At 37.6% G+C, this 21879-nt stretch overlaps 2 protein-coding genes across 5 annotated transcripts; both read left to right on the plus strand.

Moving 5' to 3' along the window:
• The first annotated feature begins 5618 nt into the window (after positions 1-5618).
• On the plus strand, positions 5619-9670 carry LOC107760786 (E3 ubiquitin-protein ligase WAV3). 3 transcript variants are annotated; one of them, XM_075233590.1, is made up of 4 exons: positions 5622-6686; positions 6796-6885; positions 7968-8343; positions 8467-9520. In XM_075233590.1, the coding sequence occupies exons 1-4, from the start codon at positions 6528-6530 to the stop codon at positions 9321-9323; spliced, it is 1482 nt and encodes a 493-aa protein (XP_075089691.1). In that variant the 5' UTR covers positions 5622-6527; the 3' UTR covers positions 9324-9520. The 3 variants fall into 3 exon arrangements, with proteins under 3 accessions (XP_075089689.1, XP_075089691.1, XP_075089690.1); XM_075233589.1 differs by having other exon boundaries at positions 5657-5728; positions 5816-6686; positions 7968-9670; XM_075233588.1 differs by having other exon boundaries at positions 5619-6686; positions 7968-9670.
• Positions 9671-15863: 6193 nt separating this feature from the next.
• On the plus strand, positions 15864-21268 carry LOC107764626 (protein PHR1-LIKE 3). Of its 2 annotated transcripts, none has more exons than XM_016583235.2 (6): positions 15864-16321; positions 19186-19262; positions 19430-19484; positions 19982-20060; positions 20198-20267; positions 20616-21268. In XM_016583235.2, the coding sequence occupies exons 1-6, from the start codon at positions 16132-16134 to the stop codon at positions 21093-21095; spliced, it is 951 nt and encodes a 316-aa protein (XP_016438721.1). In that variant the 5' UTR covers positions 15864-16131; the 3' UTR covers positions 21096-21268. The 2 variants fall into 2 exon arrangements, with proteins under 2 accessions (XP_016438721.1, XP_016438722.1); XM_016583236.2 differs by having other exon boundaries at positions 19430-19442.
• The last annotated feature ends 611 nt before the right edge of the window (positions 21269-21879 follow it).

Here is a 21879-nt window from a genome sequence, read left to right on the forward strand (position 1 = left end):
CTTTTCTCCTGATTCAATCCGTTTAGTGAGCTCCTCGAGCATTTTCATAGTAGCAGGGTCGGTCCTCAAATCATTGGCGTTCGATCTCTCCGGTATAGGTCCGGCCCTGCGAATAGTTTCTGGTTCAGGCTCTCGTTCGATCCCACTTGGTGCTCGATGCTGGTTATGTATTTGCGCTATAGCGGCTTGCTGAGTCTGTAGCATTTCAAATATAAATTGGAGGCTAACTCCATCGTCTCTCCGCCCTGCGTACCTCGACCACCTGATCGAGTTTCCCTGCGTATGCTACCTTCAAGATCGATGCCCAGATTTGTATTTAGGGTGACATGCGAACTGACATCGACGGGGTCTGCGACTGGTACTCCCTCGTGGCTCTCCTGAGGCACTTCGATCCCTGAGGCGGCTACATTATCGTTTCTCCATGAAGACCAAGGCCGGTGTCTGTGTGAGTGGGCGCTACTTGAGATTTTGACATGTTGATTCCTGAAATCAAAGACACTTACGAGAACAAGCGTAAAAGCAATGTGTGCTGTGAGGATTACCCTGGAATCAACAATTACGAGAACAAGCCAAACTGTTTACCCTGGAATTTGGATAACGATTAAACTTATATTGTGGTTTAAAGGATATGTGATTTCACCCAATACCAATTGATAAGTAGAGAAAAACAAAAGATATAATTGAACTATAAATAACCCAAACTAGTATGCAAACAGAGCTTCAACCTTGAATTAAGATACCCTCCAGGTGATAACAGTATGAGAACAGTAAAGATTGAATAAATTAATGAACAAGAATACGGGTAAGAAAAGAAGAGCTATATTGCTTTTGTTTTAGTCAATAATGATCCTTACAAATGAATAAGATCTCCCTTTATATAATAGAGAAGTCCTAAATAAGGTACACTTCTAAATATAGTAGGAAATCATATTAACATCTAATTAACCGCCGTGGATTGATTCATTTCGAGATTCACGCCACGATCCTCGACCAACCACGGATATCTCACTCTTTCCGTTACCTAGCTATCCCCGATATTACTCGAAGTCTATCTTCCCTAACTTCGACTGATACCGACCTCGATCTCGAACTCAATGCCTTAGCTCTTCAATGCAACGTTCTTGTTTCGATCAAATAGTGAAATCGGGTGACCCCGATTTCTACGGTATATAGTATGCCAACCATTTTTATTTTAAAAAAATGTTTATGAGCACTTATTTACCAAAGGCACAGTAAGTCAAACATTAAAACTGGCTACATAAGTGATAACCAATTCATAAGACAATAATTTCAAATTCAAACTTCAAATTCAAAGTCGTGATTGAGTCTGTTCCCTTTTCTTTTCGTTTTAATCAATCTTTTTCGTTTTTCTTAACTATCCAGCCTTTGCGCCTATTTATTTTTAACTTTCTTTTTTGTACTTCCTTTGGTCCTTTCAATGTACTTTATATAGATATATATATATATATATATATATTACACTATCATATCATTCTTATATGTTATAATAGGCAATTTACCTTATTTTCAAAATAGCAAATCTCACTTTTCATACAGAGTTACTTGCCGATATCTTTTTGTATATAACTCTTTTATATAAAGAATTACCTAAAATTGTCAGTGTATATAAGTTAAACGTCAATTTTGTCCTAGTATAGAGTAGTATGTAAATTTTGTAACAGACTTTTAAATTTCAAAATACTCGTTAGTAAGTTGTATTCTTTTGTATTGATCAATGTCATTTGTTATTTGAAATCTAGATGATGTTATATAGTGAGCCGCATAAAGAGAACAATGATAAGGTACAATAATTCCTTCTTTTTAAAAAAAAAAATTAATAAACTATACAAGTATAACATATTCAAATAAAATATTAGGGCTATGGTCCGTGGATTCAATATGACCACAAATTTTATCTAGTATGGTCCTAGCTCTCCGGTGAAGTTTAATTGGCTATTATCCACAATTCTATAAATCAATAGATATCCATAAAATCAATTACTTCCTCGGGTCCAAAATAAGTGATTTTTTGGTCTTTTTCTTGTGGTCCAAAATAAGTGATTTTTCCAGATTTCAAGAATGAATTAATTATTTTTTCCCTATATTGTCCTTGGAGTAAATAATGTTGGAATATGTGTTAGGAGTATTTATGTGAGATAGTAAAGGTTAATATGGTCAATTCCATTGCTAATTAATGTTAAAAGGTGGATTTCTTAATCTGTGTAAAAACATCCAAAAAATCACTTATTTTGAACTGGAGGGAGTACTTATTTATATATTGTTCAGCACAATGTTTCATAAGGTTTTGGAAAATGAGCAAGTATTGTGGTGGAGTGGTAATTATTCCATTCTTATCTAGAAGTTTCGAATTCGAGCCTTGGATATGAAGTTGACTTTATTAGGGAATACTACAATTCCCAATATGAGACTTCCTGAAGCGAATCAAGATTTCGTCGAGCCTCAATGTGAGTATCAAACATCGGATAGAAAATGAAAAAAAAAATTGGCAAAAAGCAAGTTTGTCGCCTCTCACGATTTAGTTTAGTGGTAAGAGCATACCTTGTGATGCGTGGCTTAAATGTATGTCGTAGAATTAAATATTATCAGTAACAAAAGTTTAATACTTAAATAAAAACGGAGAAAAATAATCTATTATCCACCGAGTTTCAAATCGTTATGTGAATTTCTCGATTATAGAAAAACAAGATCGAGCTTTTCTTTTGGTAAAGATTTGTGGTCCCTAAAAAGAGATTTCGAGATATACAATTGGAGTCATTCATAACAACCCAATAGAAAATGACGTTCTAAATGTACATATATTAGTCAAAAATTTATTTGTAATTGTATGCTCTTTTTATCTTTTTAAAACTTCGAGATCCTTATCACATTTCTATGATAATAATTGTCACTAGTATTAGAGCCCGTTTGGCGTAACTGATAAGCATTATGTGCTGAAAAATATTTTTAGGTGCTGAAATTGATTTAAAAAATAAGCAGTTACGTGTTTGGATAAAAGTGCTGAAGTTAATAATAAGCAGCTAAAAAACTGGGTATACGAAGAGTTTTATTTAAAAAGAAGTATTTTAGGGATATAATAGTAAATATTTTGGTCAAACCTAAAGTGCTTATAAGCTGAAATTTGATAAGTTGGGGGAGACCAACTTATGACTTTTGGCTTATTTTTGGCTTATAAGCACTTAAATTATAAGTACTTTTAATTTTACCAAACGCGTAGATAAGCCAAAAAGTATTTATAAATCAGTTTGACCAGCTTATAAGCTTAGCCAAACACTCTCTTAGTCCATTACTTCAATAATTGAAGCATAGAAGAAAGCTAATTTTTTTTATTTTTTATTTAAAGGTGAGAGCATTACTGTAGAATGGAAAAGTGTCCATATTTACCCTTTTACTATACAAACTATTTTAAACGTAGTGCCGACTACCGTGGTATTTTAGGCAATTCATATTCTTACTTGTTAGCAAAATAAGTCGTATTTAGAGCCCGTTTGGATTAGCTGATTTGAAATAGCTGGTAAGTATTATGTGCTAAAAAGCATTTTTAAGTGCTGAAATTAATTTAATAAATAAGTAGTTACGTGTTTGGGTATAAGTGCTGAAATTGATAATAAGTTGCTACAGTATTTGATAAAAAAGTGCTCATAAGCTCTTTTTCTATTAAAATAACTTAAATAACCTTAGAATTGTTTACACTTATAAAGGCGTAATTTCTGTAAAATTTTAGATTCCAGATTGATTCAAATACAAAATATTCTATTTGTCATTTTATTTTAAATATATCTATGCTTAGATAAAATAATTTATTTTAGGATAGTATATAATCATAAGGTGTAATAATTAATAAATTGACAAAAGTTTCTCAACAAACCTAAATAGGACAAATTAAATTATTTGAGGCAGTGAGTATCGATGTGGGAGTTTTATTCTAAAATGAAATATTTTAAGGGTAAAATAGTAAAAAAATTGGTCAAACTTAAAGTGCTTATAAGCTAAAAGTTCATAAGCTGGGGAAGACCAACTTATGGCTTTTGACTTATTTTTGACTTATAAACACTTGGCTTATAAACACTTTTAACTTTACCAAACGCGTAGATAAACCGAAAAATGCTAATAAACTAGTTTGACCAGCTTATAAACTTCGCCAACCACCCTCTTATTCTTATATTAAATGGGTTCCAACGTGAACCGGATATATTTTATGTGTCAAAAAGACACCAAAATCACCCCTCTACTAAAGATGCTTTTAAGCAGGCGTTTGGACGTAAAAATTATAATTTTTGACAAAAAAATATTAGGAGTTAAGTTGAAAATAGTATTTAAAATTTGAAATTATGTCAGGACATGCATTTCATTTTAGAAAAGATATTGCAATTTTGTGAGAGAATATTTTTTTTTCTGAAAATTTTAAAAAAATGGTCAAAATTATTTTTTAGTTTTTTAAAACTCATTTTCAATTTTTTTTAAAAAAATATAAAATTTCATTGACAAACACATTTTTGAAATTCTTTTTTTAAGGAAAAAGAAATTCCCTTTGTGAAGAGACGGGGCGAAAGTAATCCTTCATTACAGTTCAGGTTGAAGCTCCGAAAGTATCCAGAAAAAAACAAAGACTATTTGCTAATGCAAATTATTAATGGTGATAAAATTAAAATATTTTTTTTTTACCATTTTCCCTCTTAAAAAATACTCCCTCTGTTTCAATTTAGATTAGGTAGTTTGACTCGACATGGAATTTAAGAGAAAAAAAGACTTTTGAAACTTGTGTTCTTAAAAGCTTAAGGGGTAAAAGATTTGTAGGATCATGACATTTGTGTGGTTACAAAAGCTTTTCATTAAGGATAAATGAAGAGTTTAAAGTAATTATTTTTAGATTTATCCCTCCGGGGCAAAGGTAAGCTCTGCGTACACTCTACTCTCCCCAGACCCCATTTGTGGAATTTTACTGGATTGTTGCTATTATTGTTGTTGTTGATATCATTTATTCTGAAACAGACTAAAAAAGAAATTACCTCATCTAATTTGAAACGAAGGGAGTAGAATTAAGTTAAACAACAACAACAACAACAACAACCTAGTGAAATACCACTAGTGGGGTCTGAGGAGGGTAGTATGTACGTAGACCTTATCCCTACCCGAAGGGGTACAAAGGCTGTTTCCGAAAGACCCTCGGCTCAAGAAGATAAAAAGACAAAAGGAGATAATATCAATATTATCACAGAAATCATAAGAAAATGTAAGAGAAACAGGAACAACATAAAATTCAGAAGAAAGCTACGAAACAAAAGCGATAACTTGTAAATAGGTCCGGCATTAAAAGAGAAATAGAAAGACACGACATTGCCACTCGTTACCTACACAAAACCCTACAAGATTACTCTAGCAACGAAACGAACTAATGCAAGACCCAATTACTTTCTAACCTACAATCCTAATACTCGACCTCCACATCTTCCTATTAAGTGTCATATCCCCTCGAAAATGTGAAGTTAAAAGAAATATGAAATTGAGCGCGCTTGGACAAAAGTAAAAGTGCAAAAGGAAAAACGTGGGGTACTACTACTCAATAAAATAGAAAAGAAAAAAAGAAAAATGAAAAAAATAATGAAGGCCAAAATCTCGAGGGAGGAGTATGGACTGAACAGTGACCAAAAACTTTGAGCCTTTGACCGAGAGAGAGAGGGAGAGAGAGAGAGAGAGAGGGAGAGAGAGAGCCAGAGAGAGAGAGGGAGAGAGAGAGGGAGGGAGAGAGAGAGAGCCAGAGAGAGGGAGGGAGAGAGAGGGAGGGAGAGAGAGGGAGAGAGAGAGAGAGGGAGAGAGGGAAATGGGGACAGAAAACACAAAAGCAGCAAATTCAGAGAGACAGTAAAGTAAAGGACCAGCCACTGCGTTGGCCCCATTATTGATATATAACTGGCAGCCATTCCGAATTTTAAGCCTTTACTTATTTTGTGTGTTTCTCCTCTTTCTACAGTTACTGGCTATAGCTTTTCAGTGTTGTGTATTTCACTCAATTCACACACACACACACACACAGTGAATTATAGGTGGTTTCCGGTAATGAGTGTCGCCGGAGAATCTGTGTGACTCTCTGTGTGTGTGCCTGTTTTCACTCTCTCTGTCTACCGTTACTAGCTTAAGGCTTTTCAGTGTTGTGTATTTCACTCAATTCACACACACACAGTGAACTATAGGTGGTTTCCACCTTTCCGGTAATGGGTATGGCCGGAGAATCTGTGTGACTGTGTTTATCTCTGTCTTCACTCTCGCTTTCTACCATTACTGGCTTATAGCTTTTCAGTGTTGTGTATTTCACTCAATTCACACACACACACACACACAGTGAACTAGAGGTGGTTTCTGGTATGAGTATGGCCGGAGAATCTGTGTGACTCTGTGTGTGTGTGTCTGTTTTCACTCGCTCTGTCTACCGTTACTGGCTATAGCTTTTCACTGTTGTGAAATTCACACACACGCACAGTGGATTTTACAGGAATATTAAGTCGCCGGTAATGGGTATGGCCGGAGAATCATCATCGTCGTCGTATTCAGGGAAGCTGAAGAAAGCAGCAAAAAAGATGTTAGTTCAAACATGTGGCTCTTTTCGTTGTGGATACCAAAACCCTCCTTCTCCTGTCCCCGATAACACCGCCACAACCACCACCACCTCTGTAAGTCTACTAAAATTCATTTAGTTTCTTAAAAGAAATGAACTATTTTACCTAAATTTCATGCATTTGATAATTCTATTTCTACTTTCTTCTTAATTGTTATGTGCAGGCGTTTGCTTATCCTGAGCTGTTGAAGAATCATACTGCTGTAATTAAACCTTCACAAATACATTCTATTACTAACACACCTTCTAACAAGGTACTTTCAATTTTGCATCCTCAATTTGTCAATTTCCTAGTTGTTTTTGTCATTGCTTTGCTGAAAATTCTAAATGGATTTAAGTTATATGTACTGACAACGTAAAGATTCTTTCTTACTATCAATATATTAACTCGTGATAGCAACTACCATTGTCAAGAGATTTACATGTAATTACTTAATAAGTGATCTTTTTTTTGCATTGTCAGTGCATATAACTTAAACTCATTCCTAATTGTCCTTACTTGTGGATACAGACAGATTTATAATTTGAACTTTATGTGTTCAGATATTGGGATTCCATCACAACGCATTTGATTTACTGGGGTTATTTGTACTTAATTAGTGAATTCTTTTAAAATAAATATACAAGGTTTGGGCCAAAGCTACGGTTCCAGTATAATTAGCTTGTCTAAGCTAGCTCTCATTGCCCTTTCCTTATCATATCTCCAAATGGCTAGCATTCACTGTATTTCTTGAGATTCTTCTTTCTTAATTAATCTTATCCTTATAAATGTCAGAATTCTCAATGTCTTGGATGTATTCGCTACATGAGAGAATCAAAGCTGTGAAATTTTTAATGCTGCATTGTCATGGGTAAAACATATGATATTCTGCTACTGGAGGTGAAAACTCAAATAATCCCTTCTTGACAACAGGGAAGGAAAATATGGTAAATGATAAATCTTGGGGGGGGGGGGGGATTGGCACACTTTAGAATGTTTTATATTACTAGTTTCTCCTTGTTCAATAAATGAGTAGTAATTTTGTGCCATCTGATTGAATATTCCAAGCACACCGAGTCTTTTCTAGTTTTCTTTAGAAAGTTATATCTGGGTTTTTTTCCTTCCTTTTTTATGTTTTAGGAACTGGTCTATTTCTTTTTGGCGTCAGTATGTTCAACGTGGCTTGTTCCTACAAAGAATCTCCAAGGTCCTGCATGGGAATGATTTTTACGTATGTCTTATTAGTTCCTTTCTGTTGGTCTTATGCTCACCTCTTCCCATCATCTAACCATTTGATGCACGCCACATCCATTTGCAATTTAGAAAACTCATTCTTCTCTTACTATTGTTTGGCAGAATTTTTGTCCAATATGTCTGGATCCGTTGACCTATAGCTGCGACAGCAGCCCAGGACAAGCTATATTCACAGCGCAATGCTCTCATGCTTTTCACTTTGCTTGCATATCATCCAATATCCGCCATGGCAATGTTACATGCCCTGTTTGCCGTGCACATTGGACTCAACTACCTCGGACATTGAAGATGGATTATTCTGCTCACAACAATCAAGCTGATCCCATTCTCCAGATTCTTGATGAATCAATTGCTACTTCGCGGGTACATAGACGTTCCTTTTTGCGCTCTGCTCGCTATGATGATGATGATCCAATCGAGCCTGACCGTACATCAGATCTTCACCGTCTGCATCTGTCTTTGTCACCTATCACTCACGGTACCTCTATGTTTGATCCTTGCTCAAATCCAAAGTCTGGCTTTAGTTCATGCCATTGTCCTCAGCATTGTCTATCTAGTTCTTCTTTAGAATCTTCACATCCAGCAGCGCAACATTTTGCAGAAAGCGGGCAGACACCTATTGTTTCCACATCCTCTAGGAGAGCTTATCTCTGCTTAAAATTGGCACATCAGCCGGCCACTGACTTAGTCTTAGTTGCAAGCTCAAATGGACCTCACCTAAGGCTTATGAAACAAGCCATGGCATTGGTGGTATTTTCACTCCGACCTATAGACCGCTTGGCTATTGTTACCTACTCTTCTGCTGCAGCACGTATCTTCCCCCTCAAGTGTATGACCTCTTATGGGAAGCGGACAGCACTACAAGTGATTGATCGACTGTTTTATATGGGCCAAGCTGATCCAGTAGAAGGACTCAAGAAAGGAGTAAAGATACTACGAGAGCGCACCCACCAAAATCCTCATTCTTTTATTCTGCATCTGTCTGACAATCCAACAAGATCTTTCCATGGGTTTCACTTGGAACTTCCTATTACAATCCATAAGTTTCACGTAGGATTTGGATTTGGCACTTCAAATGGGTTTGTCATGCACGAGTTTGAGAGATTTCTTGCTAAAATATTGGGTGGTGTGGTTAGAGAAATTGCATTGAGGATTGGGCAGGACTCTAGGATTATGAGAATTGGAGAATTACGAGGGGGTGAGGTGAGGAGAATCCCGTTGCTTTTGGAAGAGTTGGACCAGGTCCATGTGGTGTATACCTATATTGATTGCATGATGGATGACTCTGTTAAAACAGGGGAAATTGTAGTCAGAATTGGTGATAGAAAAGAACTGACTGATGCTGTTGACGCTGTTGAGAGCACAGGCGGAAGAAGTAGCAGTGTTGAGAGCTGGGAATATCACGATCCGTTCATGGCTAGAAGATGGGCTAAGCGTTTGCATGGCTATAGGATATGATGTTCACGACTTTGATTCCTTACCCTGAAGTCCTTGATCCCGTCACTCCGATCTCTGGGGATGATCTATTAATTGAACAAAGATTTTTTTTTTGAGAATCTGCATTATACGTGAGATCTTGAAATACATGAATAGAGGTCTTGTATATCTGTGTTTCTATTGTTGGGTGCATTGTTATGTTTTTTCTTTCCTCCAAATTTTGCAGCATTTATGCTCTTCATGTGTTAGCAAACCTGTTTTATGCTGACTATCCCTTTCATCTTCGTGCTTGGCCGAAAATGAAAATATTTAAGAACTCAAAGAAGAGAAGTCCAACTATGTTTACGCTAGTTTTCAGCCTGCCTCAATTCTTCTCTTCTCCTTTATCCAGATTTTGTACCGGCAATATGAGCAAGCTCACACATGGTAGACTGTTGAGCTGTTTGTTGTATTTATTTCCCGTATCCATTTGAGGTTCAGGTGGTCACTGCTTATTGTGTTCTGGTGATGAAATTATAGGCAATTTTTGATATAAGGAGGCCATCGTTTGAAAATTCCCAAAAGGAGGATATAAAGGTGTTTTAGATATTGGTTATTGTGTTTAGTGAAACTAATGTTATATCCCAGTTAGTGTGAAACACTGTTTAAGTTTTCTTGATTCTTATTTAAAGTTCCCTCAATCATGTATGTTAGGAAATGTTAATATTTTCATATTTTTGTGTGTTATAGTCCACGCCATCTGCATGAATTGGGGCGACCGGCCCCGAATCTCCTAAAATTTTGTGGCCCCATAAAAACCAACCTAATGAATAATAGTCATTGTTTCGCCACGATCGATTCTCATTTTTTGGCATTTTAGGGTCATAAAACAGGAATTAAGGACCGGCAAAATTTTAGGCGATCCGGGTCCGGTGGCCCGGGCCTATACAGGAGGTGTGGGCTATAGCACACGCAAAATTTAGGAAACAATCGCAATTCCAGTTTTATGGCTCTAATATGCCAAAAAACGAGGAACGATCATGACGAGGCGGTGACTATTGTTCCTTAGGTCGTTTTTTATGGTCATGTAAAATTATAAGCGATTCGGATCCGTTGGCTCGGGCCCATGCAGGAGGCATGGGGCACACGAAATTCTAGGAATTGGGCGGAGTTCTAATTTTATGATCCTAAAACGCCAAAAAATAAAGAACGGGTATGACGAGGCGGTAACTATTGTTCCTAAAGTCATGTTTGATGGTCCGACCAAATTTTAGTCGATCCGAATCTAGTGGCTTGGGCCCATGTAGGAGGCATGGGCGCACACGAAAATCTGGGAATAAGGCAGAATTCCAATTTTATGGCCCTAAAATGTCAAAAAACGAGGAATGGTCATGGCGAGGCGGTGACTATTGTTCCTTAGGTCGTTTTTGATAGTTCGACAAAATTATAGGCGATCCAGGTTCGATGACCCTCGCTCCATGCAGGAGGCGTAAGCAATAGTACACGAAAATCCGAAATCAAGCGGAATTCTAGTTTTATGGCCCTAAAATGCCAAAAAATAAGGAACAGTCATGGCGAGGCGATGACTATTATACCTGTAGATATTTTTTATGGTCCGGTAAAATTTTAGGCGATACGAGTCTGGTGGCACGGGCCCATGCACAAGACGTGGCTATAGCACACGAAGATTCGGGAATCAGGCGAAATTTCAGTTTTATGGCTATAAAACGCAAAAAACACGAGGAACGATCATGGCGAGGCAGTGACTATTGTTCCTTAGGTCATTTTTAATGATCCAGTAAAATTTTAGGCAATTCGGGTCCGGTGGCCCAGGTCCATGCAGGAAACATGGGCTATAGCACACGAAAATCTGGTAATCAGATGGAAGTATAGTTTTATGGCTCTATAACGCCAAAAGAGATAAGAAACGGTCATGACGAGGTAGTGACTATTGTTCTTTAGGTCGTTTTTTGTGGTCCGACAAAATTTTAGGTGATCTGGGTCGAGTGGCGTGGGTCATGTAGGAGACGTGGGCTATATTATACGAAAATTTGGGAATCACGCGAAATTCTAATTTTATGGTCCTAAGATGCCAAAAAACGAGGAACGGTCATGGCGAGATAGTAACTATTGTTCCTTAGGTTATGTTTGACAGTCTGACAAAATTATAGGCGATCTGGGTTCGGTGGCCCGGGTCCATGTACGAGGCATGGGCTATAACACACGAAAATCTGGGAATCGGGCGGAAGTTCAATTTTATGGCCCTAAAATGCCCAAAAATAAGGAACAGTCATGGCGAGGCGCTATATATTGTTCTTTAGGTCATTTTTTATAGTTCGGTAAAATTTTAGGCGATCCGGATCTGGTGGCTCGAACCCATGTGGGAGGTGTGAGCTATAGCACGAAAATTCTAGAATCGGGCGGAATTCCAGTTTTATGGTCCTAAAACGCCAAAAAATGAGGAACGGTCCTCGCGAGGCAGTGACTATTATTCCTTAGGCCATTTTTGAGGGTCTGACAAAATTTTAGTCGATCCGGGTCCGGTGACCTAGGCCCATGCAGAAGGCGTGAGCAATAATATACGAAAATATAGGAATCAGATGAAATTCTAATTTTATGGTCCTAAGACGCCAAAAAATGAGGAACGGTCATGGCGAGACGATTACTATCGTTCCTTAGGTCGTTTTTTATGGTTTGGCAATCTTATGGTCCATGTCCATGCTGGAGGCGTGAGCTATAACTTACGAAAATCTTAGAATCAGGAGAAATTCTAGTTTTATGGCCCTAAAACATCAAAAAATGGGAAATGGTCATGGCGATGCGGTGACTATTATTCCTTAGGTTGTTTTTTATGGTTCAGCAAAATTTTAGGCGATTCGGGTCCAGTGGGCCAGGCTCATGTAGGAGGCGTGGGCTAGCACACAAAAATCTAAAAATAGGACGGAATTCTAATTTTGTGGATTTAAAACGCAAAAAAAAAAAACAAGGAACGATCATGGCGAGGCGATGACTATTATTCCTTAGGTCGTTTTGATAGTCTGATAAAATTTTGGGCGATCCAGATTCGGTGGCCCAGGCCCATGTAGAAACATGGGCTATAACACATGAAAATTTAGGAATCGAGCAGAATTACAGTTTTTTTGGCCCTAAAACGCCAAAAAATGAGGAGCGATCATGGCGAGGAGGTGACTATTGTTCCTTAGGTCATTTTTTATGGTTTGGCAAAATTTTAAATGATCTGGGTCCGGTGGCCCAGGCTCATGTAGGAGGCGTGGGCTATATAGCATACGAAAATCTCGGAATCATGTGGAATTCTAATTTTATGGTCCTAAGACGCTAAAAAATGAGGAACGGTCATGGAGAGATGATTACTATTCTTTCTTAGGCCGTTTTTGATGGTCCGACAAAATTTTAGACGATCTGGGTCCGGTAGCCCAGGACCATGCAAGAGGCATGGGTTGTAGCAGATGAAAATCTGGGAATTAGACGAAATTCCAGTTTTATGGTCCTAAATCGCCAAAAAATGAGGAACGGTCATGGCGAGACGGTGACTATTATTTCTTAAATTATTTTGATTGTCTGGCAAAATTTTAGGTGATCCAGGTGCGATGGCCCGGGCCCACGCACCAGGCGTGGGCCAGAGCACACGAAAATATGGAAATCTGGTGGAACTTCAGTTTTATGACCCTAAAATGCAAAAAAAAAAAAAAGGAACGGTGATGGAGAGGCGGTGACTATTGTTCCTTACGTCGTTTTTGATGGTTCGTTAAAATTTTAGGCAATCCAGGTCCGGTGGCCCGAGCCAATGAAGGAGGCGAAGACTATAGCATATGAAAATTTGGGAATCGGGAGGTATTCCAATTTTATGGCCCTAACACGCCAAAAAATGAGGAACGATCATGGAGAGATGGTGATTATTATTTCTTAGGTCATAAATTTAGTCGATATGGGTCTGGTGGCCCAAGTTCATGGAAGAGGCATGAGCTATAGCACACGAAAATGTGGGAATAGAGCGAAATTTCAATTATATGGTCCTGAAATGCCAAAAAAGAGGAATGGACATGGCGAGACAATGACTAGTGTTTATTAGGGAATATGTTATGGTCCGGCAAAATTTTAGGCGATCCGGGTTTGGTGGACTAGGCCCATACTGTAGGCATAGGCTATAGCACACGAAAATTTGGGATTCGGGCGAAATTTCAGTTTTATTGCCCTAAAACGCCAATAAATGAGGAACGGTCATGGTGAGGTAGTGACTATTGTCCCTTAGGTCATTTTCGGTGGTCCGACAATATTTTAGGCGATTCGAGTCTGGTGGCCTGAATTCATGAAGATAGCACGGACATAAGCACATGAAAATTTTGAAATCTTCTTGAATTCCTGTCTTATATCCCTAAAATACCAAAAAAAAAAGGAACAATCATAGCGAAGCAATGAATATTGTTCGGAGCTCGTCGCACGAATTCATGGAGATGGTGTGGGCATTAGCATACAAAAAAATAGAATTCGTCTTGATTCCTATTTTATGGCCTTATACCGCCAACAAACGAGGAACAGTCATGAAGAAACAATGAGTATTGTTTATTGAGTCGTTTCTGATGGGCCCACAAAATTTTAGGCGATTCAGAGTCCCTCGCCGTATTCATGAAGATGGTGTGGACATTAGCAAACGAAAAATTGGAAATAGTTATGAATTTCTATATTTTGGCCCTAAAATGCCAAAAAGGAGAAACATTCATGGCGAAGCAATGGGTACTATTCATTAGGTCGTTTTTTATGGACCCCTAAAATTTTGAGGCAATTCGGAGCCTATCGCCCAAATTCAGATAGCGTGAATATTAGCACAGAAAAAATAAAACTCGTCCTGAATTCCTATTTTATGGCCTTAAAACGCCAAAAAATAAGGAACGACCATGACAAAGCAATGACTATTTTTCATTAGTTTGTTTCTGATGGGACCACAAAATTTTAGGCTATTCGGAGCTTGTTGCCCGAATTTATGAAGATGACGTGGATATTAATACACGAAAAATCAGAAATCATCCTGAATTCCTATTTTATGGCCCTGAAACACCAAAAACCGAGGAACGGTCATCTTGAAACAATGAATATGGTTCACTAGGCCGTTTCTAATAGGCCCACAATTTTTTTAAAGTGATTAAGAGCTCGTCATCCAAATTCGTGAATATGGCGTAGATATTAGCACACGAAAAATTGGAAATAGCCTAGAATGTATGAGGCTAAAACGCAAAAAAAAAAAAAAGAAACTTTGTAGCGAAACAGTGACTATTGTTTATTAGACTGTTTATGACGGGCCTATAAAATCTTAGGCATTCGGAGCACGTCGCCGAATTTATGAAGATGGCGTGAACATTAGCACAGGAAAAAAATAGAAAATCATCCTAAATTTCCTTTTTATGGCCCTAAAATGCCAAACAACGAGAAACATTCATGACAAAGCAATGACAACTCTTCATTTGGTCGTTTCTAATTGGTCCACAAAATCTTAGGCGATTTTGAGCTCGTCACCCGAATTCATGAAGATGGTTAGCATACGAAAAATTAAAAATCATCTTTAATTCCTATTTATGGTCCTAAAAATTTAATAATGAGAAATAATCATGCAGAACAATGATTATTATTCATTAGGTCGTTTCTGATGGGCCTACAAAATTTAGGAAATAAATAAGGAAAACAATATTTTTTTCTTGATTTGGTAAAATTGACGGTTAAAAATCTCCCCATTTAGTAACACAAACTCTAACCATATTAATAGCCTGTTTGGCCAAGCTACAAAAATCAGCTTATTTTGAGAAATTCTTTTTTCAAAAATACTTTTGGTAAGAACCAATTTGTGTTTGACTAACTAATTTGAAAATCACTTATGAGCGGCAATTAGTGTTTGACCAAGCTTTTAAAAACTGTTTCTAAGTGTATTTTCTCAAAAATGCTTTTCAAAAAAGTATTTTCGGAGAGATGTTATTTTTTTTTGCTTTTCTAAAACTGCTTCCGCATCTACTCAAAATCACTTTTTCCCTCTAAAAGTTCGGCCAAATATTTCTATTTTAGAAAAAAAGCATTTTTTTAAAAAGTACTTTTGGCCGGGAAAAACTTGGCCAAACAGGCTATAACAAGGGTTGCTACCTTTTACTCCATTCGGATCACAATAAATGACCAATTTGTTTTTTTTTATTTTGGTCCAAAATAAGTGTCCATTTATATAATCAAAGAAAAAAATTAATTTATTTTTTAAAATTACCCTTATGTATGTACCCCTACCCCGGGATAGAGAGGTTGTTTCCAAATAGACCCCCGACATCCTTCCCTCCAAGAACTTCCCATCTTGCTCTTGGGGAGACTCGAACTCACAACCTCTTGGTTGGAAGTGGAGGTTGCTTACCATCAAAGCAACCCCTCTTGTCACACTAACTATTTTTGTCTAAAATTTAGTATTTACTAAATGGGTGTGACCTAATCAAATTGATAACTTATTGCGGACCGGAGCGAGTAACAATTTGATTGGTTGTGTAAATAACAGTGCAGGTAAAACAGTATTTACCCTGTTTTTACCTTGGAGAAAATGTGTATTGGGTTGCACATTTCAAACATGGAGAACCGCCGGGGTAATAAACTCCATTACTGTACTTTTCATTATTGACTCTCTAATGGATTGGCCTTAACCTCTCTTTCTCTCTCTATAAATACGAGTAGTAGCTGATGCGATTTGCCCTTTCTCTCTCTTTTTCGTGCCCTAGAAAATTTTCATTTTCAATCTCCTTTCAATTCCTATGCGAATAATTGTTGTTTAATTAAATACAGAGAGAAAGGAGATTGAGATTGAGCGGAATCAATGTTTCCGAGATTGATTCAACCGCCGGGGGAAGATGAATATAATATGAATATTGGGATTCATCACACTCATAATATTAATGGAGATCCTTGCCTTGTGCTGACGTCAGATCCAAAGCCTCGACTTCGTTGGACTGCTGACCTTCACGAACGCTTTGTTGATGCTGTTACTCAGCTTGGCGGTCCCAGCAGTTAGTATTTCATTTTCCCTCTTTTCTGTTTTTTTTTGGTGTGTGTGTGTGTGTTATTGAACTTCTCAAGAATGTTGCTCCTTTGGCTTAATGGTCAATGAAGTGAATGCAAATAAATCAGGGTTGAAATCCCATTTTTACAACAAAAAACACTAGGCTAAGTCTTGATAACGAGTTACTCGATACCTGTGCTAGTTGGAGTTGGAGGCAAAAAGTACCCAATGAAATAGCTGGTGGAATAGTCGAGCTGCCCACAAGCTTGTACGGTCACTACTCTTATTAGTAAGAAAAAAAAAATGTTGCTCCTTTGGCTTAATGATCAATGAAGCGAATGCAAATAAATCAGGGTTGAAATCCTATTTTTACAACAAAAAACACTAGGCTAAGTCTTGGTAACGAGTTATTCGATACCTGTGCTAGTTGGAGTTGGAGGTAATAAGTATCCGATGAAATAGTTGGTAGGTAGCGGTGGAACAGTCGAGCTGCCCACAAGCTTGTACAGTCACTACTGTTATTAGTAAGAAAAAAAAAATGTTGCTCCTTTGGCTTAATGATCAATGAAGCGAATGCAAATAAATCAGGGTTGAAATCCCATTTTTACAACAAAAAAACACTAGGCTAAAGTCTTGGTACTGAGTTACTCAGTCACTGTGCTAGTTGGAGTTGGAGGTAACAAGTACCCGATGAAATAGCTGGTAGGTACCGGTGGAATAGTTGAGCTGCAAGCTTGCATGGTCACCACTCTTATTAGTAAGAAGAAAAAAAAGGAATGTTGCTCCTTCGTGGAGGATCCCTAAGCTTTTACTGTGTTACATTTAGTGTTTAGTACATGTTTCTTTGTCTCTTTTTTTTTTTTGCTGAGTAAATGGCGTAGTGCACTTGTAGTTCACCAATTGTTTTGCAGATTTCAAATGGCTAGCATGCTATGGAGGGTTGACACTTGACGGCTAATTCTTACAGCTGAGATAAGTTCTAACCAGAACAAAGCCTTTCGGTCCAACTACTCATTAGATCTTTCCACTTCCACTCTCCTCAATTCCCCCACCCCCAAACACCCCATTAGCAAGAATGAAGAAAAGTTAAATAGGTCAAAACCCAATTAGCATAGTTAAACTAGGCTCTAGGGCTTTGGTCTAGTGGTAAGAGGTGCACGTCTCGAGTTCAAACCCGCCGTAGACAAAAGTTTGGTATTTAAGTGGAGAAGAGTAGAGGGCGAACTGATTATTCATCGAGCTTCAGGCCTTGCGCCACTGGCCCTTGGGGATTTCTCACATAAAAAAATGCCATAGTTAAACTGCTAAAACTTTTCCAATTAGCATACCAAACCTTACCTATTGGTGACATCATGTAAGTTGGATATCAAGACTCTTCACTAAAAATAATTTATTTTATTTGAAATCAATTACTTAACAACCTTTATCCTGGAGGAGAAAAAGAAGAATAACATTGAGGTGTGTAAAAGGAAAACCACTGGGCTTTCAAAGAATCATTAAAAGTTCTTTAGTGTATTAAAAAGCTGGAGATATTTTTATTAACTCAAGGTATACAGTTCTTAGTCCTTATTTGCAAGGTCAAGAGAACATACAATTCTTTTCTACCCTGTCTGAAAATCTTGCTTAATTTTGACAAATACCATATTGGGTTGAAAGACATATGTTCAAAATGTGTTCTATAGCATTAGAAAACAGTTAAATGACTCCTATAGAGTGTCAATATTTTAATTTGGTTTCTATATACGTGAAGATTCTCATCTTGATAAGGAGCAAATTTAGTAACTCGAGGAGCATTTAGTTTAGCTTTACCATAATAGTCACACAATATTGCCTTCTCCTTTTGCATGACACAAGCAAGTTTATATACCTATCCTAAAAGAGAACGACACATGCAAGTTTAGTTCAATTCCTTTACCTCTATAATTGGTGTTGTGCTTCAGTTCTTCATTATATGCCTTTCTTCGCTAAAGAGTGCACTTCAAGCTTAATCTCCCGACCAATTTTGGTAGTTTTGGGTGTTTTTCGCTTTTGCAACACTAGCAAGAGGGGATTTTCAATACACCCGGAAAATGATGCTGAGTGAGTTTGGAAATTTACATATTCTATTACCTGTACCGGAAAAATAATTTCTTAGGGCAGATTCATGATTAATATTTAACTGGATGAGCTCGGAAAAATCTGGACCACATAGGTTCGGATTGTGGAAGATAAGGTCATGACTTAAGTTGGAGAAGAGTTGAAAGAAAGCTGAATCTGGTGCTAGTTTGTTACCGTTAGTACCAAGTGCACTGTTGCTGGAGTACTGGAGTTCTTAAGTCTCTGCCCTTACCCTTCCCTTCCCTGCTCGAACAAACACAATGTTACTCTGGCAACGGAACATAATTTTTCAGTAACAATATGCAATCGAGATAAGATATTGAAGTGCTGTCTGATATCTATCTTTCAGGTTAAGTGCAGATGTACTTGTCAATAAAAGAATTAAATGTTCCTAGAGACCTACATTCATTCCAAATTGTGTGATAATGTAACTATTTTCTCTTGTTAGTTGCCTTTAACTCCTTTTTCTTTTAATAAAATTTATTTGAGTACAGGGTTTTACTCTTTGTTTGGCTGAAACAAGGGCAAGTTATCTTGTTGGATGATTTCTCCTTTTCTTGTCTTTATTATCTGTATTTGGATTCAATAGATGTCTGTTATAAATGTTCCAAAAGATACAGAAACTCAGAAAGGAGGAGTGTTTTTTTCTGGGGGGAGGGGGAGGGGGAAATTTGTGTTACTTTACTTTCCTTGCTAATATAATGGTTGCACACTTGATATCTCACTCTGGAATGCCAACTTTTCTCATGAATATGCTATGAATATCAATTGCAGAAGCTACGCCAAAGGCAATAATGCGGACAATGGGTGTCAAAGGACTGACCCTCTTCCACCTAAAGAGTCACCTTCAGGTCTATTAGAATGCATTAAATTTTCTTATTGCCTCACAAGCCCACCCCACATCCTTCATTGATTTCACAGATGTAAGAAGAGGTGGGGTGGAGGGAGCAAAACCTTGTATGTTTTCTATTGAGCTAAAATCAAGTATTTAATGTGATGTTGTCATTGTTCATTGCAGAAATACCGACTAGGTAAGCTATCTCAGAAAGATCTCGGTGAGGCTTCAAAAGATGGTAGGTATAGTTGATTCCCATTTTCCTATAACTGGAAACATGGTTGCGCTGGTAGTTTCACAAGTCTCTAGGCATATGTGCTAATTAAGCTTCAAAATTTGCCTAGTGGCTGAGATATAAATTTTTCCTTCGCTAACTTGGCTGCCTTAGGGTTGATATAAACAGCTCCCTACCCCTTCCCCCTTCACATGGAAGGAATAGCTGGGGGACAATAGTATCCCGTTTGGAATGTAGATTCCACCAACTCCATTAATCCGCCAACTTCTTTAAATAAGCCAAAAAAATTCCTTATACTTAAAAAAAAGCCAAAAATTTTGAAATGGAAAAATGCAGGAAAATAGCATAAAGTTGGGCTATGATGTGTGAAGCTTACAGAATAGCCAAGAAGACACCGTGATGTTTATGTGTGAGAAGAGATCAATTCAGAAGGCTCTAGGAAGAAGCTCTTTTTGAATTTTTCTTTTCTTTTGAAACTGGATTCTTGTTCTTCATTGAAGGACTTACAGCCACATATTCATTAGAGAGCCCTTGTTCTGGTGGTACTCCTCAGCAGTTGCCGGCATCGGACTTGAATGAGTAAGGGTTCATCCTATAACTAAGACAACTACTACTACTTTCTTTTTACCTAACCACAATAAATTAGATAGAGATGCTTCTGTTTAAGCTTTGCTTGAAATGCACCTTCTAGTTTAAGGATTGGATAATGTATTCAGAGGTTATGAAGTCAAGGAGGCATTGAGAGCTCAGATGGAAGTGCAAAGTAAATTGCACCTGCAAGTTGAAGTAAGTTTTCTGCACTACATTGGATGAGTAAATTGCTTTTGAATGTTTCTCAAAATAAATACTTGGAGTTGAGTTTAGAGACTTATGCTTAGAACACATTTACCTGACAATCTTTTCTTTTTTAATATATGTTTTCAAAGAAAAGTTTTTCAGATAAACGCGTTCTTAGTCTATGGGAATAGATAGTTGATAATTGCTTGGTAAAATATGCTTGGACTGGGGTTCAATGAATAATTTGAAGGTTAAAGAGGAAGTGGCCAGATGACATTATGCAATTCAATTTGCTATCTATGACCTACTGTCCAAAGATATTCTGGCTGGTGATTGTTCATATTTTTTGTTACACAGGCCGAGAAGCACTTGCAAATTCGGCAGGATGCTGAACAAAGGTATATTAGCATGCTGGAGAAGGCCTGTAAAATGCTTGCTGATCAATTCATTGGTGGTGTAGCTACTGAAAATGATCAAGAGACTTGCCAAGGATTAGGAACAAGGACACAAGTTACCCCTCTTTGTAATCCACTTGGATTATGCCCCTCGGAGTCTGCTGATCTTGTTGGAGTCCATGGTCCAGAAGAAGTATCCCCCAGAATCCATCCACAATTCACGGATTGTTCCACTGAAAGCTGCTTAACTTCGCATGAGAGTCCTGCTGGACTTCCCCTAGAAGGAACTTCAACTGGAGGAAAAAAACGAGGACCGAATGGAGATTCAACACATGCATCAGTTGTTTGGGGTGAAGCAGATATGATATCGTCAGGTGTTCGTCTGCTACAAGTTAATCGCTTTGGGATTACTAGCTCTAATGTTCAAAATGTCTCTTCTTAAGAGATTAGTGCTGAGTTAGTCCACAGCCATTGATTCGCAAACTGCATATTGCAATTTCTGGGAATACTGATGGGCCTCGGACTTGTCAAGCTGTAAATGCAAGCTGATGATTTTCTAACTCTAACTGCGCCTCCTGAACATTAAATCCTTGAAAGGGAAGAAAATTGAGATGCGAGTAATGCTTTATATCTTGCTTTTCAGTGTCTCATATTTACTTTGCTCTCATAATTTTGCTTTATATCTTGCTTTTCGGTGCCTCAATTTACTTTGCTGTCATAATTCTCGTTAACAGGTTTCACTGCTTTGACTGCATGTTAGGTAATACTTCAGTTTACCAAATGAACATTTGCTTGTGCAGAATGTTTGAATGAAGTTCAAGTCCTCTTGGGTTGGGGATATGCTTGCCTTTTCCTCCAAATACGCAATAAAGGTTGATTATATCGACTCAGTCGAGAATGGTCACATATATTTGCGTTACAGCCAAAAATTGTCAATAAGCAGTTGTTCCATACTGTACAAATGTATACACACACACACACATTGTGAAGACAACCAGGTGGTTGGGATATCGACGGAGAAGATTATGCATGTTTGGACATCCGTTTTGAGCTCCTCAACAGTCTTGAGTTGCATCTCTTGTTTATCTCAGACCTAAAGAATCCATCTTCCTGTTGAAGAATTTTCTCTACTAATGACCATATAATTAAGCTGACTTCACAATCAAACTGAAGGCAAACGTTTGAAAGAAAAGGGAAACATGAGGTGGTTTACTTGCATTGTAGTT

Source organism: Nicotiana tabacum, chromosome 16, assembly GCF_000715075.1.
Source record: "Nicotiana tabacum cultivar K326 chromosome 16, ASM71507v2, whole genome shotgun sequence".
Taxonomy (NCBI): Eukaryota; Viridiplantae; Streptophyta; class Magnoliopsida; order Solanales; family Solanaceae; genus Nicotiana; species Nicotiana tabacum.